At 37.0% G+C, this 20,987-nt stretch overlaps 3 protein-coding genes across 7 annotated transcripts; 1 reads left to right on the forward strand and 2 right to left on the reverse strand.

The window, feature by feature from the left end:
- Nucleotides 1-1,792: 1,792 nt before the first annotated feature.
- LOC125264574 (membrane-anchored junction protein) lies at nucleotides 1,793-20,928 on the reverse strand. Of its 5 annotated transcripts, none has more exons than XM_048183994.1 (12): nucleotides 8,701-9,082; nucleotides 8,559-8,598; nucleotides 8,314-8,441; nucleotides 8,132-8,183; nucleotides 7,967-8,042; nucleotides 6,479-6,601; nucleotides 6,362-6,390; nucleotides 6,069-6,208; nucleotides 5,092-5,143; nucleotides 4,788-4,827; nucleotides 3,063-3,132; nucleotides 1,793-2,151 (listed from the first exon to the last, which is right to left on the reverse strand). In XM_048183994.1, exons 3-12 carry the CDS (start codon nucleotides 8,412-8,414, stop codon nucleotides 2,103-2,105), a joined length of 732 nt encoding a protein of 243 aa, XP_048039951.1. In that variant the 5' UTR covers nucleotides 8,415-8,441; nucleotides 8,559-8,598; nucleotides 8,701-9,082; the 3' UTR covers nucleotides 1,793-2,102. The 5 variants fall into 5 exon arrangements, with proteins under 5 accessions (XP_048039951.1, XP_048039948.1, XP_048039950.1 ...); XM_048183991.1 differs by having other exon boundaries at nucleotides 4,776-4,827; nucleotides 8,701-8,879; XM_048183993.1 differs by lacking the exons at nucleotides 8,559-8,598; nucleotides 8,701-9,082 and adding an exon at nucleotides 20,910-20,928 and having other exon boundaries at nucleotides 4,776-4,827; nucleotides 8,314-8,425.
- Nucleotides 16,050-17,676, forward strand: LOC125264572 (glyoxal reductase-like). The gene is made up of 2 exons (XM_048183988.1): nucleotides 16,050-16,218; nucleotides 16,326-17,676. The coding sequence occupies exon 2, from the start codon at nucleotides 16,355-16,357 to the stop codon at nucleotides 17,222-17,224; it is 870 nt and encodes a 289-aa protein (XP_048039945.1). The 5' UTR covers nucleotides 16,050-16,218; nucleotides 16,326-16,354; the 3' UTR covers nucleotides 17,225-17,676.
- On the reverse strand, nucleotides 18,359-20,641 carry LOC125264027 (bcl2-associated agonist of cell death-like). Its single transcript, XM_048183277.1, is given in 3 exon segments — nucleotides 18,359-19,204; nucleotides 20,342-20,546; nucleotides 20,637-20,641. Coding segments are annotated over 3 exon segments (324 nt in total). The 3' UTR covers nucleotides 18,359-19,090.
- Nucleotides 20,929-20,987: the final 59 nt, after the last annotated feature.

Consider the following 20,987-nt stretch of genomic DNA (forward strand, 5'->3'; position numbering starts at 1 on the left):
TGCTCACAAAGGCTGCATTTATTTGATCAAAAATAAATAAATTATATATATATATATATATATATATATACATATACTTGTGAAACATTATTACAATTAATATATATATTTTTTAATCCTGTAATGGTAAATCAGAATTTTCAGCACAATTACTCCAGTCTTCAGTGTCACATGATACTTCAGAAATCATTCTAATATGCTAATTTGGTGCTCAAGAAATATTTCTTATTATAATCAATGTAAAAAAGAGTTGTGCTATTAATTCTGTCATTAATTACCCTCATGTCGTTCCACACCCGTAAGACCTTCGTTCATCTTCGGAACACAAATTAAGATATTTTTGATGAAATACGCGAGCTTTCTGACCTCCGATAGACTGCAACGTTATTACCACTTCAAGGCCCAGAAAGATAGTAAAGACATCATTAAAATAGTCCATGTGACTACAGTGGCTCAACTTTTATTCTAAAAACAAACAAACAAAAATACTGACTTTATTCAACAATTTTTTCTCTTCCATGTCAGTCTCCTACGTTGTTGATGTAGTAATCACAGTGCAGTGCTTCCGGATTCTACATCAGAATGCCGACTCAGTATTGGCTGATGCTGTTCACGTGAGCAAAAAGTATTCTCGTCACTTCATAACATTAAGGTTGAACCACTGTAGTCACATTGACTATTTAATGATGTCTTTACTACATTTCTGGGCCTTGAAAGTGGTAATAAGTTTGCAGTCTTATTGGAGGCCAGAAAGCTCACGGATTTCATCAATAATATCTTAATTTGTGTTCCAAAGATTTTAATATTTAAATATTTAAATTTTAATATTTTTGTGAACACCTTGTTTGATGAAGAAAAGGAAAATCACTTATTTGAATTTTCTGCTACTCAAAAAATGTTCTTTGCTGTTACTCAAAAAAGAAAAATAATCTGACCTCACTGAAATTAATCAGAAAAATTACGTGCATTTAAATGTGGTCATTGATCATCGGATATAAGCTTCTGCTAAATAAAAAAAATAAATGGTGATGCCGTTTTAGTGCAAAAGATAATTCAAACTTCTTAACAATGCATTCCTGGGTGCTGATCCATTCACTTTCCAACACGCACAATTTATTATGTCATTGTAAATGGAATGGATGACATAATTCATCATTCTCTCAACCCACCTCCCCACATCACACACGATCAGCATGATTCATACTTCAAGGTCTCCTGGGTTTTTGTCACAGGAAGGAGTGTAATTATAAAGAGATATTAAGATGTATACAGGGCCAGATTCTCAGAAAAAGTTCAGAGCTTGATTGACATGGAGGTTTAAAGGTCGAGATGTGAATATAATCAGCTCATCAAGTGAAAACGTGAGGCCATGCCCTCTCCTGTTGTTTTGGCAGCTGCTATACACTCATAAAGTGCAAGCGGATGTATTAATAATATAATTCTTCATGACTCTCCTGGTTTCCAGGTTACAGCGATATGTAAACTCTGAAAATAAAAACAAGAGAGATAAATCTTGGCTTTTTCTTGAGTCATGAACCCAAAGTTAGAAGTCTTTGACAGATACAAAAGAGCTTAAACTAATTCTTTGATCCTGTAATAATTTGCAAAGGCAGTCAGAAACAGGTGTGGATTTTGAGACAAGAGGATTGGGCGTGTATAGCCTTTGCCGATGATGACCTCACCTTATTGAGAGTGGTCTGCCACACACACACACACACACACTCGATTTAGTGGATGCTGCAACAACATGCACACACACAAACACACAGGAACACTAAAAAGTGAACAAAACTTGATGTTCTAACGACTTCATTCAAGTGAAAGCATAATAGAACATACAATGTAATTTCAGGCTTAGTGAGAGTGACATGCAACAAAAGGTATTTTCAACCAAAGCAACAGTTATTTTAGTATGTATTTGAAAGCATAAATCAACACAGTTAAAACCATTATTGATACATTTCGAAGAAATTTAACAAACAGAATGCACAAAACAGCACAGATTAGGTTAAATAACAGACCATGAAAAAACTTAACAGCCTTTTCTTTAATAAAAACAGGTCGGAGATCCGTAAGTGTCAAGGAATGATGGTTTGAACTTTTTAATTTGCAGGACTCTTACGGAAGAACAGAGAGAAGGGAAACAGTGAGCTGTGAAAAGAGCAGGAAGAATATCAAGAAAACAAACTATTCTCAATTTTCAATCTTATAACTTCATACACGTTCAAAACCGTCACAATTGTTGCAATTCCATTTGGTGTAGTGCAAAATTGACACTATCACAGATTGAGATTGTCACAGACAGGGCTTAGATTAAGCCAGGAGTAGGCCTTAGTTCAATTAGGACATTTAAAGGAGCTACAGAAGATCTTTTCGTCGACCAAAGACTGTTAGTGAGTTTTTGAAATGAGCGCATGCGTAAGAACAACCCCCCTCCTTCACAGCTCATTTCGAGGGAACGCCTCCCAAAACTCGTGCACGAGTACTGGAACCAACACGAGTGTTTACCACCGGCATTCGCTGTGTCGTGTTAGTGGATTCATTATGTCGGACTCACCGCAGGTAACTCATAATCTGCAGTTGTTACTCCTGTCTCCTGACAAAAACATTGCATGTGGCGCCTGTGGAGTGTGGAAAGTTACTGGAGCGCGCAGCCGCACACGTCTCTCACAAGGAACGTCATGGCAGTGATTGACAAGCCAGAGGGCCAATCGTTTACGCGATGATCGCGTAAACTATTGGCTGATGTTTTTAAGGCCCTACCTCGTGCACAGATGATGTATATTGATATTATTCCTTTCAGTGCACCTAATAAATAGTCTTTTATCAGTTAGTAAAGACAGTTTCAAGTAATATTGCAAAAATGTATAAAACAAAACATCCTCTGTAGCACCTTTAAGTAGCTTTCATTAAAAAAAAAAAAACATTACTGATGTGCATCTTGAGACATGCAAGTGCAAGTTGCTTTCATTTAAGAGAGTTTAAACATGCATTTTAGTCTTGGACTAGGCTTAAACCTTGTTATTAATGTCATATTTCATATTTCACAAGAGATTTCTCACCTGGCCATTCTAGTAATGATGCCGACATTCTGTCCAGTTGGTGAATTTGGGTCAGAACTTTCAGGGGCATCTAAACAAGGTGTTAAAAAGTCTGTAAGATTTTAAATCTTTATATTTTAGTTCATTAAAGGGTTGGTTCACCCAAAAATGAAATTTCTGTTATTAAGTACTCACCCTCATGTCATTCCAAACCCGTAATTTTCAGAACACAAATTAAGATATTTTTGATTTCTTATCCTCAATAGAAAGCAATGAAATGACCACATTCAAGGTTCAGAAAAGTAGCAAAAACATTGTTAAAATAGTCAACAATAGCGAATCTGTCATGGTGCGAGCGCATCTGGCTTTTAAAGGGAATGGGAGATGAGACTCTGATTGTTTTTTTGCACATTACGCACAAAACACACCCATTACAAATTAAAAGAATAGGGACAACCCTTTTAGACCATGCACCGGGCGTGCAGACCAATTTTTAAGTCGTTAAACTAGCAAAAGTGGATTCGGACACGCCCTAAGTGCACTTGCTCCGTGCGCTTTAGACCATGTGCTTAGATCATTAAAATAGGGCCCTTAGTGTGCAAAAACAAAACAAAAATAATTACTTTATTCAACAAATTTGTCTTCCCCCGACATTCTGCTACGTTATTTACATTGCAGTTCTTCCAGGTTCTACGCCAGAATGCGGGCTCAGTATTGGCCAAAGCTGTTCACTTGAGGAGCACGATGCATGCGCGTAATGCTAACACAGGAGCCGGCCAATACTGAGCCAGCATTCAGACATAAACATGGAAGCGCTGAACTGCGTTCACTTCATCAGCTGCGCAGAAGACTGACGGGAGAGATGAATTTGTTGAATAAAGTTGTTATTTTTGTTTTGTTTTTGCGCACAAAAAGTATTCTCGTTGCTTCATAAAATTAGGTTGAAGCACTGTAGTTACATTGACTATTTTAACGATGTTTTCACAACTTTTCTGGACCTTGAATGTGGTAATTTTATTGCTTTCTATTGAGGATAAATAAACCTCTTGGATTTCATCAAAAATATTTTATTTTGTGTTGCGAAGATGAACGAAGGTCTTACGGGTTTGGGACGACATGAGGGTGAGTAATTAATGACAGAAATGTCATTTTTGGGTGAACTAACCCTTTAACACTTATTATTTGTAACTATTTATAGACCAATATTGGCCAATATTTAATCACGTAGAAATGATCAGCATTGCCCAGTAACTTTGTTAAATATTTGTCCACCACTTTGTCAGTTACAGATTCTATTGACAACTTTGTAAGTGCATAGTAAACAATTTCTGTTGTCATTTTTTTTTGTGAATTTTAAGGAAATGTTGAGTGGCAAACTAGGTTTTCTGGGCCCTCTGTACAGTTTATTGCAATGGGATCCTCAGGGGAGATCAATATGGGCCCTCCAATGCTTCTTGGCCCCCTGTACACAGTCCATATTTCCCCAAAATTGCCATTGAAAGCCCATATCGGTCGACAACTAATTTTGATTATTTGCTGGATGATCCCCCAAAAGAGTAGCGCTTTGATGACTAATAAAAGAGAAAAGATGGGAAACTAATGGCACAGTGCTGCTCACATAGCTTGGCTTGGTCATTTACTAAAAGCGTAGGTTTTTAGATGATCTTTGAAAATGAATGAAGAAAAACGAAATATTAGGAAAGATACTGATATGTTGAATAATATGCAATTTACCATCATGCACACCTGGTGCTGGTAGACAATTCACATCTGAATCAGCATGAATCTACAATAGAAAAGACGAGAGAAAGATGAAGAAAATACCAATGATGGATGGTTTCACAACTGAAAAGTACCTGAAACAGGTATTTTATTTTTATCAGCTTCTATAATTAACATCATGGAGTAGTTATGCCACCTGAATGGGCTAATGTGTCAGATTGTGCACCCTGCAGGGGCAATTAAAGATGATTAACAATTGAGACAGTGTGTGAGTGAGTGATGGACAGAAAAACTGTCTCCCCCCCAACACACACATTCATACACTAACCTCACTGCCACAAACCATTGCTTCTGCACCATTGGCCGAGCAAGGGGACTCCCTGAAAGAGAGACAGGAGAGAAAGATCTATTGGTTCTCTTTTTTTGACATATCTAATTCCTGTTCCCTTTTCCAGCACATTTAACATAAAAACAAAAGACCTGTTTTAGGCAAGTCTGCAAGCAGCCGGAGGGCTTGTGCACATACACACAAATAATTCCCTGTGAAAAGGCATCTATTTTTGACACTGCAGTAGGTGATTTGTGTAAACTCCACCGAATTACTGGAGTCCTCGCCAGAATGAACCAACACCATAATTTCGCCCACCACAAACAAAATGAGGACATGACGTAATTAAAAGTACATGTCAAATTCTGTTCTCCGCTGGCTTATTGATTTGTGCATCTCTTCCTACGCGGAGGAATTGGATGAGGTGGGATGTTATTTTAACAACTAAATAATTATGTTCTGCCTGCTGATTGAGTGACAGCTTCATTGAGATGGCGCCCCATTCTCAAGCTTCTCTGCTCTGCTGTTTCATAACTACTGCATCTGACTCAACACCTAATCACTCGGGTCAACAATCTTATCAGCTTATCAACCATCACCGAAAACAAAGTGGAAAATCCCACAAATGTCTCCTGGGTTTGTGTCTGTCTGAGAGCAAGGTCCCATGAAAGGTAGCTTACTTATATACACCATCCTATAATTGTATGCTATAAACGATTGGCATCTATTTACTGTATGTGAATCATGAGCTAAAGTTGATCTTGCTCTGCCGTTTTATTACTCATTATTATTTTATTTCCATTTATGTCCTGTTGTGACAATACGCATTCAGCAAGGACTACGAGTTTGATATGAGCCAACATGTGTTGTAATGAAAACAATTAAATACACTATGAGAGAAAGACAGATTTGAATATGTGAAGGACAAGACTTGACAATGATCACCACATACAGCATACAAAAAGCAGCAAACTTACTGAAAGCTCTGAGAGTTTTCTGTGGTTAGTTTGTTCTGCTTGTGTTGGCTCATAGTGCCCTCTTCTGGATGATCCATTGCAGTGGTTTGGTCTGTCCTCATTGGCTCGCTAGAACACCGTGGACTTTTCGATGTAGACTTCTGAGGGCATTTACGTTTATTTTTGTCAGCTTGTGACAATTTTAAGGATATGAATCAAGAACAAGCACCATGACAAGAAATTCTGCATAGAATTTTTTACATGTTCATTTAAGAAATTAACCAAGAAAGGGATATTTAATAAGAGACACTCACCGGTGTGTTCCAGGAATTGGTATTTGTCACTGGTAAACAAGAGTAGACAAAGTTAATTCAGAGCATATGTCATAGTAAAGTGGTCAGGTAGTGTGCTAAGATCGAGAGGCCACCCACCTGTGCACTGAAAGGCTGGTTCACGATACTCCACATACAGTGTAATAAGGAAGGGGTACGGAGACAGTTTTACACCCTTCTTCATGAACCTCATTTTGGACACTTGTTCCCATTTACTTTTATCTGTAAGTGTTGTATGTTGTCAAGGGAAGTAATGGTCCATTATTTGTATATATTACACTTTTAGTTTAACTGACCCTGAACACAGTTCAGTTTTTTATTAAAATTACAAATATTTAAAAAAAGAGCCCCTGTTGGTTGAGCTCTTTCAAATCTTTAAAGGGGTAGTTCACCCCAAAATGAAAATTCTATCACTTACATTTAATAATTTTAGCAGACACTTTTATCAAAAGAAATTACAAACAAGGAGAACAATAGAAGCAATCAAACCAACAATAGGGCAACAATATGTAAGTGCTGTGAGTAGTCCCAGTTAGTCTAGCACAGTTCACATTGCAAGGTGTTTTTCAAATAGACATGTAGAATAGAAAGTGTTTGTATTAAAGGATTTGTCCACTTTCAATTTTCCTGATAATTTACTCACCACCATGTCATTCAAGATTTCTTCAGTCGAAAAGAAATTAAGGTTTTTGATGAAAACATTCCAGGATTTCTCTCCTTATAGTGGACTTCAATGGCCTCAAAACGGTTGAAGGTCAAAGTGCAGCTTCAAAGGGCTTTAAACAATACCAGACGAGGAATACGAGTCTTATCTAGCGAAACGATCTGTCATTTTCTACAAAAATACAAATGTATATGCTTTATAAACACAAATGATCGCCTTTCAAGTGCTTCCACTTAGAAACTGTAATTTTGACCTTCAACCGTTTGGAGACCATTGAAGTCCACTATAAGGAGAATAATCCTGGAATGTTTTCTTTTCAACCGAAGAAAGACAGACATGAACATCTTGGATGACATGGGGGTGAGTAAATTATCAGGAAAATTTTATTTGAAAGTGGACTAATCTTTCAATGGGACAAGTGTTGACGAAAAAGACGTGTCTTTAGCCGATTTTTGAAAATGGCTAAAGACTCAGCTGCTCGCGTTGAGTTAGGTCATTCCACCAGCAGGGAACAGTCAAGGTAAAGGTCTGTGAAAGTGATTTTGTGCCAATTTGGGATGGCACCACAAGGCACCATTCACTTGCAGAACGCAAGCTTCTAGAGGGCACATAAGCTTCTAGAGGGCACTAGAGGGCACATGAAGTAGCAAAGTTAGGTATGGGGGTGCAGAGCCAGTGGTTGTTCAATAGGCAAATTGTACTCTTGTTTAATTTGTATGACCTTCTTTGTTCTGTGGAGCACACACAAATAAGGTCTATTTAAAAATGTGTCAAAAAATGAAAGTCAAAGGTAGCCAAAACTGTATGGTTACTCACATTCTTGACATATCTAAGTTTGGAATGACAAAAGGGTGAGTAAATGATGAAAGAAGTTTTATTTTTGTGTGATCTATCCCTTTAAAGTTATATTCATAAAAGCATACAGGGAAAAATGACGAAATTCTGGGTTGTGAAGGGGTGAAGACCATCCAGGTTTGCAAGTACTGCACGCACAGCATTCTGTGAAGCAAATCACATCAAGAATAAAATATTCCCAAAGATTATGAATCCAATTTGAATCCAAAATGATAATCCCGATCTTAAAAAACCTCCAGCTCCTCAGTGACTAGCATCCCATCCAGCATGTCCTCCTCATCAATGCTGTGAAAGGCAATATCCAGGTCAGATATTTCTAGAGAAATTATTTGTCTAATATCAAGTGTAAAGGTATATTCAAAATAATACTGCATACTTTATATTAAACAAATAAAATAAGCATGCATGTTCTTGCCTGCTCATTTCTCCTCGTCTTATCTTGAATTTGAAGACTTGTTTTCCAGCCTGAAAAAATCTGGTCTCAGGTACAGGAAAGGAAAAGGCCTGGATTGACATAGTTACTTCATCTGGTGAGGATGAACACTGAAAAAAGAAACAAGATACATACAAAAAAGTATGGTATAGCCTATTTTATAAATGCAGTGTTTTATGTTTATAGTTTATGTTCATAAATGTATAGTGTACAGAAATCCAGCTTACTCAAAATAGCTACTCCACCTTATTATCAATCAAAGCGTTTCTGTAATTTATAAAGCCAATTTAGAAACGTTTAGCTTTTTAAAAATGTATTAAATGGAAATGACATGGTTAATAAACACCCAGAAGCAAAAGTATAAGTTACCGTTACGCCTCAAGTATTCGGCGCCAAAATAAAACGTTGAGAATTACTAGACTGAATAGCGCGGGCACGTCCAGCTCACGACAACAAACTCTGATTGGTCAAACGCGTCATCCAGTGAGGCGCGAATCAGCTGCTATCTCTATGGTGACGAGGGTTCCACAGAAACATGTTCCGCCCCTTTATTGTCACATGGTCAGTTAGGTTGAGCGGGTTGTATGGTTGTAAAACAGCAGCTGACGAAGATAAGACTGTATCAGAAAGTTTATCTCCTAAATGTTGTACTACCAGAGCCATGTAGAGAGAGAGTCCAATGGAACGGTTTTTTACAGCAGTGGTGGCTCGTGGAGCCTTACAATAGTTCCCAGAAGTAGCAGCGCGCCGTAGAGTTACAGCAGAAAAGACCGTTTGTGATGTACTTTTAAAAGGTAAGCTGTTTAAATTAGTGATGGGAAACCGAGGCTTTCATCAAATTGTGCCGAAAAACGGTTCATTACTCGAAGCTTTTAACACAGTGCGCATTAGCGACATCTGGTGGTCAGACTTGTTTTCTCCACCAATTCTAAATCATCGCGGAGCAGATACTAGGTGTGTTCGACATCGGCTGCGGCTGGATGCAACCGATCGGCGAGATTAGCCGCGTGCAGGCGGGGAGGAGCTGAAAACGGAGACGTGAAGTCGGACACTTTCTGCTTCTCGTAGTGACGCTCGCGCTGCGTTTGCATCGGTTTGCGTACTTTATCACAGCTGAAGTGAAATAAATGCAATATTTGACTAATACACTGATGTTTCAGAGACCTTTTCATTCAAAACATTATGTAACGTTACTGCTTACAGCGTCTGTTTTTACAAGAATAAAGTTCAACATAAGCGTATGTTATTTAAATAACAATGTAGTGGGGTCTTTGTTTTTTATCCATTTTATTTTGATAAACATGACACAATACAACATCGCGACTACATGAAAAGAGCTTTAACTGTTATAAAAACACAGATTTTTGAGCATTAGTGGAGCTGAAGGCATGACAATAAACACGAAACACACGTGATCGTTGTCATGCGGTGAATCCGGCCAATCATGAAACAGCTGTGTCGTCATCAGCGCTCGTGCAGCTCCTCTTGAGAAACTGCGCCGGCTAACTCAGGCGGCTGATCTCGAATCGCTCTCGCGGTACTTTAAAGCCACACGTCACAGTCACATGATGTCAGCGCTGTCTCAAGTCGGACAACATTTCTTACCGGCATGCACTGCTTCAAGTCAGCCGCCGATCGGTCTTTGCGGCGCTGCATCAAGTCGAACAAGCCTACTGTTTGAAAAAGCATGTGACCAAAGCTTCGGAAGTCCGTGACAGAATCACTCTAGTCTTGAATCAGTTCTATCAAATCTGATGTAATCTCATCTAAATTAATTTGTGACAATGAGACCACCACTCGTGTCATGTGGTCAACGGATTCACATATTGATCAATAATATAAAATATATGTGATCATAATTGATGTGAGTAGTTGAAAAAAATATTTTGGGTGAGCTGTTTAACCTAGTGATGGGACAGTTGATACCGGGGCTCCGATGCTCCGACGCAGTTTTCAAAGCACTATTGTATCACACACTGTACCGATGCTTGTATCGAAATGACAATACCACGTGATTGATGACGTTTGAAGCTTCAAACGTCATGCAGTATCGGAAAATCGGGACAGCTGGTTTGAAAAATTTGGCGCTTCACCTGATACATAAAAGGAAAATGCATTTAATCATGTTTTATTGCTGGGGTCTCAGAGACCCTGAACAGAATATAAGGGTTAAACTGCTCATCCCAAATGATCAATTATGATCACATCATTGTGTATTTTATATTATTGATCAATATGTGAATCCGTTGAATAGGCTACACATGACAGGAGTTGTGGTCTCATTGTCACAAATTAATTTAGATGAGATTAGTTTAGATCAGATAGAACTGTATTGATCCAAAACAAGAGTGATTCCGTGTGTCACGGACTTCTGAAGCTTTGTCTGGTCATGTGCTTTTTCAAATCTGCTCCCCATTTGTTAGATATGGTGGAGAAAACAAGTCTGACCACCAGATGTCGCTAATGTGCACTGTGTTAAAAGCTTCGAGTAATGAACCTTTTTTCGGCACAATTTGATGAAAGCCTCAAATGCTTCAGAAAGCCTCGGTTTCCCATCACTAGTTTAACCCTTATGTTCTGTTCGGGGTCTCTGAGACCCCAGCAATAAAACATAAATGCATTTTCCTTGTATAGAGTGCCCCAGGGATGACGCGTTTTTGTAGGCAAAACCCGGAAGCGAGTTAGCATTTTAGGACTTCCGGTTCCAACGCCATAAAGTCTATGGGTTTTTTGAATGGGTTTTTGCTAAATCGCCTGAAATAAGGTCTGTGGTAAACAAAGCCTCTAAATACTTTCACGTTTTGATCTATGACATAAAACACACCAGTTATAACCCACTTGTGATTTTTTAAAACTTTTACTGCGTCTTCAAATCGGCGGTTGCTAACAAATTGCTAAAAGGGACTACTTCCTTTGGCGGGGACTTTAGACGTCATCATTAAAAACGGGACATTTGGACAGCATTTCTCATGAAAAAGTGGATAAGTATTCATACACAGCGCAGATCATAATCAGTGAGCATGTTTTTATATCTGACGACTTTATTTAGGCTTCAAAATCTATAAATGTTGTGTTAACTTGTAAAGATTATCTTGATAGACAAAACGTGTAAGTGTCATAACCCTTTGTTAAACACAGAGCTTATTTTCTGCGATTTTCCAAAAGTCTATGGGAAAAATGAATAGGCTTTCAGTCGAGGGAACCCGCGCGCCGCTAACTTCCGGGTTGGCCTACAAAAACACGTCATCCCTGGGGCACTCTATGACGGAAGAGGATTAGGGCCAAGCAATAATAAAAAAATAAAACCATCTCGAGATTAAAGTTGTTAAATTTCGAGAAAAATCTCGTTAAATTTCGAGAAAAAAGTCGAAATAAAATGTTGAGAATAAACTCATTAAATTACGAGAAAAAACTCGTTAAATTTCGAGAAAAAAGTCGAGATAAAATGTTGAGAATAACGTCATTAAATTACGAGAAAAAAGTCGTTAAATTACGAGAACAAATTCATTAAATTATGAGAAAAATGTCGTTAAATTTCGAGAAAAAAGTCGAGATAAAATGTTAAGAATAAACTCATTAAATTATGAGAATAAAGTCATTAAATTACGAGAAAAAAGTTGTTAAATTATGAGAACAAATTCGTAATTTAATGAATTTGTTCTTGTAATTTAACTACTTTTTTCTCATAATTTAATGACTTTATTCTCAACATTTTATCTAAACTTTTTTCTCGAAATTTAACAACATTTTTCTCATAATTTAATGAATTTGTTCTCAACATTTTATCTCGACTTTTTTCTCGAAATTTAACGAGTTTTTTCTCGTAATTTAATGACTTTATTCTCAACATTTTATCTCGACTTTTTTCTTGAAATTTAACGAGTTTTTTCCTCGTAATTTAACGAGTTTATTCTCAACATTTTATCTCGACTTTTTTCTCGAAATTTAACGACATTTTTCTCATAATTTAACGAATATTTCTCGTAATTTAATGACTTTTTTTTCGTAATTTGATGACTTTATTCTCAACATTTTATCTCGATTTTTTTCTCGAAATTTAACACGTTTTTTTTTCTCGTAATTTAACGAGTTCATTCTCAACATTTTATCTCGACTTTTTTCTCGAAATTTAACACGCTTTTTTCTCGTAATTTAATGAGTTTATTCTCAACATTTTATCTCGACTTTTTTCTCGAAATTTAACGTTTTTTTTTTTTCTCGAAATTTAACAACTTTAATCTCGAGATGGTTTTATTTTTTTATTATTGCTTGGCCCTAATCCTCTTCCGTATTTTATGCATCAGCTGAAGCGCCAATTTTTTCAAACCAGCTGTCTCGACTTTCCGATACTGCATGACGTTCGAAGCTTCAAACGTCATCAATCACGTGGTATTGTCATTTCGATACAAGCATCGGTACAGTGTGTGATACAATAGTGCTTTGAAAACTGTGTCGGAGCATCAAAGCCCTGGTATCAACCATCCCATCACTAGTTTAAATTATAAGATTTTATATTATCAGTACATCTGAATCAAATTAACTTGTGTATTAAAGCATGCTAATAGTTTCAGGGGATGTTATCAGGTAGTAGATTAGATAATAGATTAAAACAGCTTTATTCATCGTCGTGTAATTAGAGAAAAAGGCTTCTAAACGGGATTAAATATAACTTTGGGGCTTGTGGTGGGTAAAAGTGGTAAAATGAGAATATCCTTATTCCTTATTAAATGTACAACCCAGGTGAAAAAATACTATAGTAAATAGTATAGTGTTTTTGAACCATATAGTAAATTATAATATACTGTATATTTTATAGTATTTACAACACTTTGTTAATGAATGCTACAGCATACTGCAGTATAGTGAACTGATAAACTGTAATAAATACTGTAGTATACTTTAGTTTTTTACTACAGTAAACTGTAGTGTATATTGTAGTATAATAATATACCCTATAGATTAAAGAAAACTTAGTACAGTATTGGGTAACGTAATTTGTTTATTACTATAGTCGTTCTATTTTCACAGCAACTATAGAATTACCACAACAAATTAATTCAAGTAATTTACTATAATATGGTTCAAAAACACTATAGTATTTACTATAAATTACTATAGTATTTTTTTCACTTGGGAATAAAGAAAAAAAATCCTTATTTTAGAATGTATATTTGAGAATGTATACATTGTGATTCTTTTGACAGTCTTATGTGTCAGCTCAGCTAATCTTTGGATTGATGGGGAGAGGGAAGTTTATAAGTGAGATTAAAAAAAACAATGCTTAAAAGCAGCAAAAAAAACCCATATATATATATATATATATATATATATATATATATATATATATATATATATATATATATAACAGTACAGTCCAAAAGTTTGGAACCACTAAGATTTTTAATGTTTTTAAAAGAAGTTTCGTCTGCTCACCAAGGCTACATTTATTTAATTAAAAATACAGTAAAAACAGTAATATTGTGAAATATTATTACAATTTAAAATAACTGTTTTCTATTTGAATATATTTCACAAAGTAATTTATTCCTGTGATGGCAAAGCTGAATTTTCAGCATCATTACTCCAGTCTTCAGTGTCACATGATCCTTCAGAAATCATTCTAATATGCTGATCTGCTGCTCAAGAAACATTTAATGTGTACAATTGTACGAAATATTTGTGTACAATATTTTTTTTCAGGATTATTTGATGAATAGAAAGTTTAAAAGAACAGTGTTTATCTGAAATCTAATCTTTTGTAACATTATAAATGTCTTTACTGCCACTTTCGATTGATTTAATGCATCCTTGCTGAATAAAAGTATTCATTTCTTTACTTTCTTTTCAAAAAAATAAAAATAAAAATTCTTACTGACCTCAAACTTTTGAACGGTAGTGTATAATGCTACAGAAGCTTTGTATTTCAGATAAATGCTGTTCTTTTGAACTTTCTATTCATCAAGGAATCCTGAAAAAAAAAGTACACAACTGTTTTCAACATTGAAAATAATCATAAATGTTTATTGAGCAGCAAATCAGCATATTAGAATGATTTCTGAAGGATCATGTGACACTGAAGACTGGAGTAACGATGCTGAAAATTCAGCTTTGCATCACAGGAATAAATTACTTTGTCAAATATATTTAAATAGTACACAGTTATTTTAAATTGTAATAATATTTCACAATATTACTGTTTTTTACTGTATTTTTAATTAAATAAATGTAGCCTTGGTGAGCAGACGAAACTTCTTTTAAAAACATTAAAAATCTTAGTGGTTCCAAACTTTTGGACTGTACTGTATATATATGTGTGTGTGTGTATATATACACACACACTAGGCTAAATGGGAAATCACACAAAATACCAAAATTGTATATCATATACTACTACTGTATTTAATTTCTCCAGTTTTTATCTTGCTTTCAATACAAGCACAAAGGGGATTCAGATCCTGAACACTCCATGCAATGATGCTGTACCCTCACCGCCAGTCCCTGCTCCTTGGATTTTGCAAGCTTTTCCTTGCTCCTTATTTTTTAATAAACCTTTAATAAACATAAAAGTTCCCAGTGTTGGTTTTTGTGAAAAGAGGCAGATACACCTGTATATGATTAACACACAATTTACCACACAATCTTTAGTTCTATTTAGATCACTCCTGCTGACTTGAACATAACTTTCTCCTTTCCATGTCAACTTGGGTAAAGTTGGTTTTATATTCGCACATTCGGACATCCGTATTCAATAGCCTTGTTAATCACACTACATTGGACATTCACAAGTAAATATGCCATTAAAACAATACTTGCCTATTTTGATCGACTGAAAAATGTAAGTTGACAATCGTTGGTTGTCAATATCATGTCGCTGCTTAAAATTCGCAAACATTAATTTATTGCACATTTATTGGAAAGTCTGAATTTATCAGAAGTCCAAATGTGCGAATATAAAACCAACTTTACCCAAGTTCCATGTCAGTGGGGAAAACCATGCATTCATACTGCTTTCTCTGAACAACTGGATCATCCTCATGCAGCACTGCAAACCATAGCGGAGACTACAAGAACATGTAAAGGACAGACAAAATGCTTGACATGCAGTTTATTAGAAATGTATAAATCCATTGCACTAAATCAGTGCAAAAGTCAATGTGTGTGTATAATCATGTTTTGTTTCAGAATTGAATATATTGTGTATGAATGTATATAGTAATAAGTGAATTGGGGTGCATAAGAATCGTTAATATTAAAATTAATTAAATTTCACTTAATTAAATTTTACATTTCACTTGTTTCCAGTGGGGTTTTTAAGGGAATCACCTGTCACCTGCAGGTCTAATGTCCCTGTGTTAAACCATAGTAAACATGACGTAATTGCCCTTAACTAACAATCAAGTTTAAAAACATAAAAATACTTAAAAACAACTGCAACACGATCTTTAACCAAGGTAATGTTAGCCAGAAATATGTTAACAAGGCAGGCGGGTTGACAACACTAATCCTCAAATATTAGAAGGTTTTTATCTTTTAAAAACAACACTGCTGTAGCTACATACACATACTACATTCACATTTCGGTGTATTACTTAAATATTGTAAACCAATGCATTTATTGACTACAAATTACCAAAAATCACGGTTCTGTCTCTCAAACCCTATCTTTTTGAATTGCCGCCGAAGCACTTCCTGGAACTATCTGAAGTCTACGCGAATCACGTGACGACCAAGCGTTTTGAACTTCCGGTGTCGCAACTCTCTCTCTCTATGGCTCTGGGTACTACGTAGATATATTAGCAGTGTTATTTACAAGGAACAGATCACTGGACTTTGACCGTGTTTAAGTCACTGGCGACTGTGTCTTTTCATTTTCAAAAAACCTGCTGGGTGAGTTTATGTCTCTGTATTATTATCATGTTGTCTGCACAGTGCATTTTTAATCTCTAGATTTAATCTAATGGCTGTTTCATTACTTCATCTTTATTCACTCATAGTCTCCAAAACAAAACTTCCACCTTTCATAATGACTGACTCTCAGCCATCTGTGCTTCTCAACACTGGGACTCGGATGCCTCTATTGGGACTGGGCACTTACGGTTTGCAGGGTCAAGAGGACACTTACAATGCTGTGGATGCAGCTTTGAGAGCTGGTTACCGTGCCTTTGACACTGCTGCAGTGTACCGCAATGAGGCACATGTAGGTCACGCCCTCCGTAGCCTGCTGCCCAAGCATGGCCTCTCACGAGAAGATGTTTTCGTTATAAGTAAACTGGGTCCCAAAGACCAGGGCTCCAAAGCCAGGGATGGTTGCCTGAAGAGCCTGGAGCAGTTGGGATTGGGCTACATTGACCTATATCTTATTCATTGGCCAGGCACAGAGGGGCTGCAAGTGGGGGATAAACGAAACCCTGAAAACCGTGCTGAAAGCTGGGCGGTTTTGGAGGAGTTCTACTTAAAAGGAACATTTCGGGCCATTGGGGTGTCTAATTACACAGTAGCACACATGCAGGAGCTGCTGAAGAGCTGTAAAGTGCCCCCAGCAGTTCTTCAGGTAGAGTTCCACCCAAAGCTGGTCCAAAAGGACCTGAGGGCACTTTGTAAGGAAAGAGGGGTGTGTTTTCAGGCATACTCATCTCTTGGAACAGGTCTTCTGCTATCAGACCACGTGGTTCTGGATTTAGCTAAAGAGTACGGAAGGACACCAGCCCAAGTGTTGCTGAAGTGGGCTGTACAACAGAACGTTCCAGTACTGCCAAAATCATGTCAGCCAGACCGTGTGGAGGAGAATGGGCGTCTGTTTGACTTTGAGATTAGCGAGAAGGATATGGAAAGACTCTTTGCTCTTGATAGTGGGGAGAGGTTTGATTGCTGGGATCCAACACAAGTGTCTTAAAGGGTCAATTCACCCAAAAATGAAATTTCGGTCATTAATTACTCACCCTCGTGTCGTTCCAAACCCGTAAGACCTTTGTTCATCTTCAGAACACAAATTAAGTTATTTTTGATGAAATCCAAGAGCTTTCTGGCCTCCCTATATAGAACAACGTCATAAGCAAGGCCCAGAAATGTAGTAAAGACATCGTTAAAATAGTCCACGTGACGGCAGTGGTTCAGCCTTAATTGTCATGAAGCTATGAGAATACTTTTTGTGTGCAAAAACAAAAGAAAAATAACTTTATTCAACAATTTCTTCTCTTCCCTGCCAGCCTCCTACACTGTTCACGTTGTAAACAGTACAGCGCTTCCGGGGTCCACGTCAGAACGCTGACTCATTATTGGGGGACGCTGTACATGTGAGCAGCATGACGCATGCGTGTGCTGCTGATGCAGGAGCCAGCCAATAATCAGTCTGCATTCTAATGTAGAACCCGGAAGCGCTGCACTGTTTACGTGAACAGCATAGGAGACTGACAGGGAAGAGAAGATTTCATCAAAAATATCTTAATTTGTGCTCTGAAGATGGACGAAGGTCTTACAGGTGTGGAATGACATGAGGGTGAGTATTTAATGACAGAAATATCATTTTTGGGTGAACCCTTTAATGAACGAAATTTCATTTTTGGGTAAACTAACCCTTTAACAAAGACAACTCATTGACAAAAACCTCAATGGAGTTTCAATGACTAAATAAAATACCAATGTTGTTCAGATGTACAATTTTACATCCCACAGTGTAACCTACAGGTCTCTTTATTCCATGTTTAATTTGCTACTGCAGCTTTTATTTGACAATTCAAAATGTAACTGTGAAAGAGATGTTCTGATGCAAACAATATATGAAACTAGACTTGGAAACAATTAAGGCAAGTTGCAAGAGACTATTTAGTTTACAAACTCTGTAGTGCTGTGAGGAATGTTTTTTTTAGCTGTATGTCCAGATTCAGCAATTTTTGGTGCACCTCAGAACAAATGAGTAAAGCATGACTAATGCACAAGTAAACAAAGACATTTTGATACACGGTGCCAAATACTATTAACATGAAGAACAGTACTTACATTTTACACTTTAGTGCGAAGTAAGAGCAACCTGTGCTGAAAGTGGTTTATTTGGGTTTTTTATCAGGCTATACATGTTACAAACATCAAAAAAACATTGAAATAAAATGTTTTCAACTATTTAAAAAAGTTACAAGGCATTGACAATTTGTCTTTTTCAAGTAATACCAGTAATGGTGTCCTCTGTTCTTGCTCTCATGGGTATTTTGACCCATTCTTGTTTTTTGGACTCTTGCTCTTAATGATATTGTTGGTTGTAGATTCCAAGAGATTTTTATGACTCAGAGATAGCAATAAAGCAGAAGGCCTCTTAAGTGACTAAAGTGCCTTTACAGTAAAAACAGATTTTGTACAGCTGTCTAAAAATATTGTTAATAATTCCTTCATTTGATGTGCTTTTGTTAAAAGGTATTTCATCTGAACCTAAAAAGCGATATGGCAGAGCGACAGAAAGTGTTTAGAACAAGCTGATATCCAGCTCACATTCAGGTTGATGAAATTTACTGCATAATATTCCCAGAGCTTAATAAAAGTCAAAGGAGAAGGAGATTCTCCATTTTTGTCATCTTTGTGGAATAGCACATGCCAGTGAGATACAGTTCATGCTTTTCAACAGTCAAGGGTTCCAGTGCAGTTCATGAAAAGGGTCCAGTCAGTGGAATTGTTCCTTCTCTTCAAAGCAGTGCATCCTTTTCTTCTGCCACCAATTGTTATGTACAGTAGTCCTGTTTTCTATCCTCTTCCATCATTCATTCACTGTCAATCACTCTGCAGGGCGCGACTCAGCATCAGACTCTTTGTGGCTCCAAAGGAAGGCCAACCAGCTGGGTGATTGCTGCATCTGACGTGCTGTTCCTGCGCTCTTCACCCTCTTCATCTGTACGAGATTTAAGAAAAACATTTTAATCATTTGTTTTGTGGTTAATTATAGGTTAAAAGGATAGTTTACCTAAAAATTAAAATTTGATGTTTATCTGCTTACTCCCAGGGCATCCAAGATGTAGGTGATTTTGTCTCTTCAGTAGAACACAAATGATGATTTTTAACTCCAACAATTGCCGTCTGTCAGCTGTATAATGCATGTCAATGGGAACACCATGTATAAGAGTGCACAGACAAAAACAACATGCACAGACTAATCCAAATTAAACCCTGCGGCTCGAGGCGACACATTGATGTCCTAAGACACGAAACAATCGGTTTGTGTGAGAAACCGAACAGTATTTATATCATTTTTTTACCTCTAATACACCACTATGTCCAACTGCCTTCAGCATCTTGCGTGTATACGTCAATGAGTGCGAGACATCACTTCCGGCATCAGAGTGCATTCAGACCTCACACACCGGATGCACAAGGCAGTTGGACATAGTGGTGTATTAGAGGTGAAAAATGATATAAATACTGTTCAGTTTCTCGCACAAAACGATCGTTTCGTGTCTAAGGACATCAATGTGTTGTCACGAGCCGCAGGGTTTAATTTGGTGCATGTTTTTTTTTTACTTTTATAGATGGTGTTCCCATTGACATGCATTATATGACTGACAGACAGCAGCGGTTGGAGTTAAAAATCATCATTTGTGTTCTACTGAAGAAACAAAGTCACCTACATCTTGGATGCTCTAGGGGTAAGCAGATAAACATCAAATTTTCATTTTTGGGTGAACTCTCCCTTTAAACATACTTTTAGTTTATCTTGCATTTTCACTATTCTTAATGCCACAGAGACAAACTTCAACACACAAGTTGGCCATTGGATTTATAATTTTATGAAAAATAACTGTCGTGTTTACACGGCCCCAACAGACACCCACAAATGCTGTTTGAACATGTTCAGTCAGGTGAAAACAAACTCCAATGGGTAACACACTGATCCATCAAAACCCAACAAACATGTTTGTTGGTGTTTGTTTGTCTGTGCAGTGTGAATTGGCCTTTAATGGAACTAGGGTATATTTCTCAGATAGTCCAAACCCTCCTCTGCTCCTATTATGCCAAATAATTGTTTTCTTACCCCTTTATCAAGGAGGATGTCAAACTCATCGCTCATTCTCCTTAGCTGTCAGCCATATTTCTTAGCAGCCCACAGAGCAGGAGGAGCAGAGCGAGATCTAGGCCTGAACTCGCCTTCCTCTGCTGTCCCAGCCTCCAGCATATCCTCATTCATCAAGAGATTTCTCTGTCTACCCAGTTGCTCGCCTACAATGATGTGATATTGCCTGATCACATCAGACCTATTTGGTTCATTATAAGTTAAAAAATCTGGTCTCAGGTACAGGAAAGGAAAAGGCCTGGATTGACATAGTTACTTCATCTGATGAGGATGAACAGAATCTTCACTGAAAAAAAAGAAACAAGATACATACAAAAAAGTATGGTATAGCCTATTTTATAAATGCAGTGTTTTATGTTTATAGTTTATGAAATGTATAGTGTACAGAAATCCAGCTTACTCAAAAAACTCCACCTTATTATCAATCAAAGCGTTTCTGTAATTTATAAAGCCAATTAGTTTTTTTTTTAAATGTATTAAATGGAAATGACATGGTTAATAAACACTCAGAAGCAAAAGTATAAGTTACCGTAACGCCTCAAGTATTCGGCGCCAAATAAAGCGTTGAGAATTTATAAAGCGAATAGCGCGGGCACGTCCAGCTCAC

This window comes from Megalobrama amblycephala, linkage group LG3, assembly GCF_018812025.1.
Source record: "Megalobrama amblycephala isolate DHTTF-2021 linkage group LG3, ASM1881202v1, whole genome shotgun sequence".
NCBI classification, from domain to species: domain Eukaryota; kingdom Metazoa; phylum Chordata; class Actinopteri; order Cypriniformes; family Xenocyprididae; genus Megalobrama; species Megalobrama amblycephala.

Coding starts and splice junctions, on each gene's coding strand:
- LOC125264572 (XM_048183988.1), top strand. CDS start 16,355: ATGACTGACTCTCAGCCATCTGTGCTTCTCAACACTGGGACTCGGATG.
- LOC125264574 (XM_048183993.1), bottom strand. CDS start 8,414: ATGTCAATCCAGGCCTTTTCCTTTCCTGTACCTGAGACCAGATTTTTT. Junction 8,043..8,131: donor TAGTCACTGAGGAGCTGGAG/GTTTTTTAAGAT, acceptor TTTGCTTCACAG/AATGCTGTGCGTGCAGTACT. Junction 6,209..6,361: donor CCAATTCCTGGAACACACCG/GTGAGTGTCTCT, acceptor AAATGCCCTCAG/AAGTCTACATCGAAAAGTCC.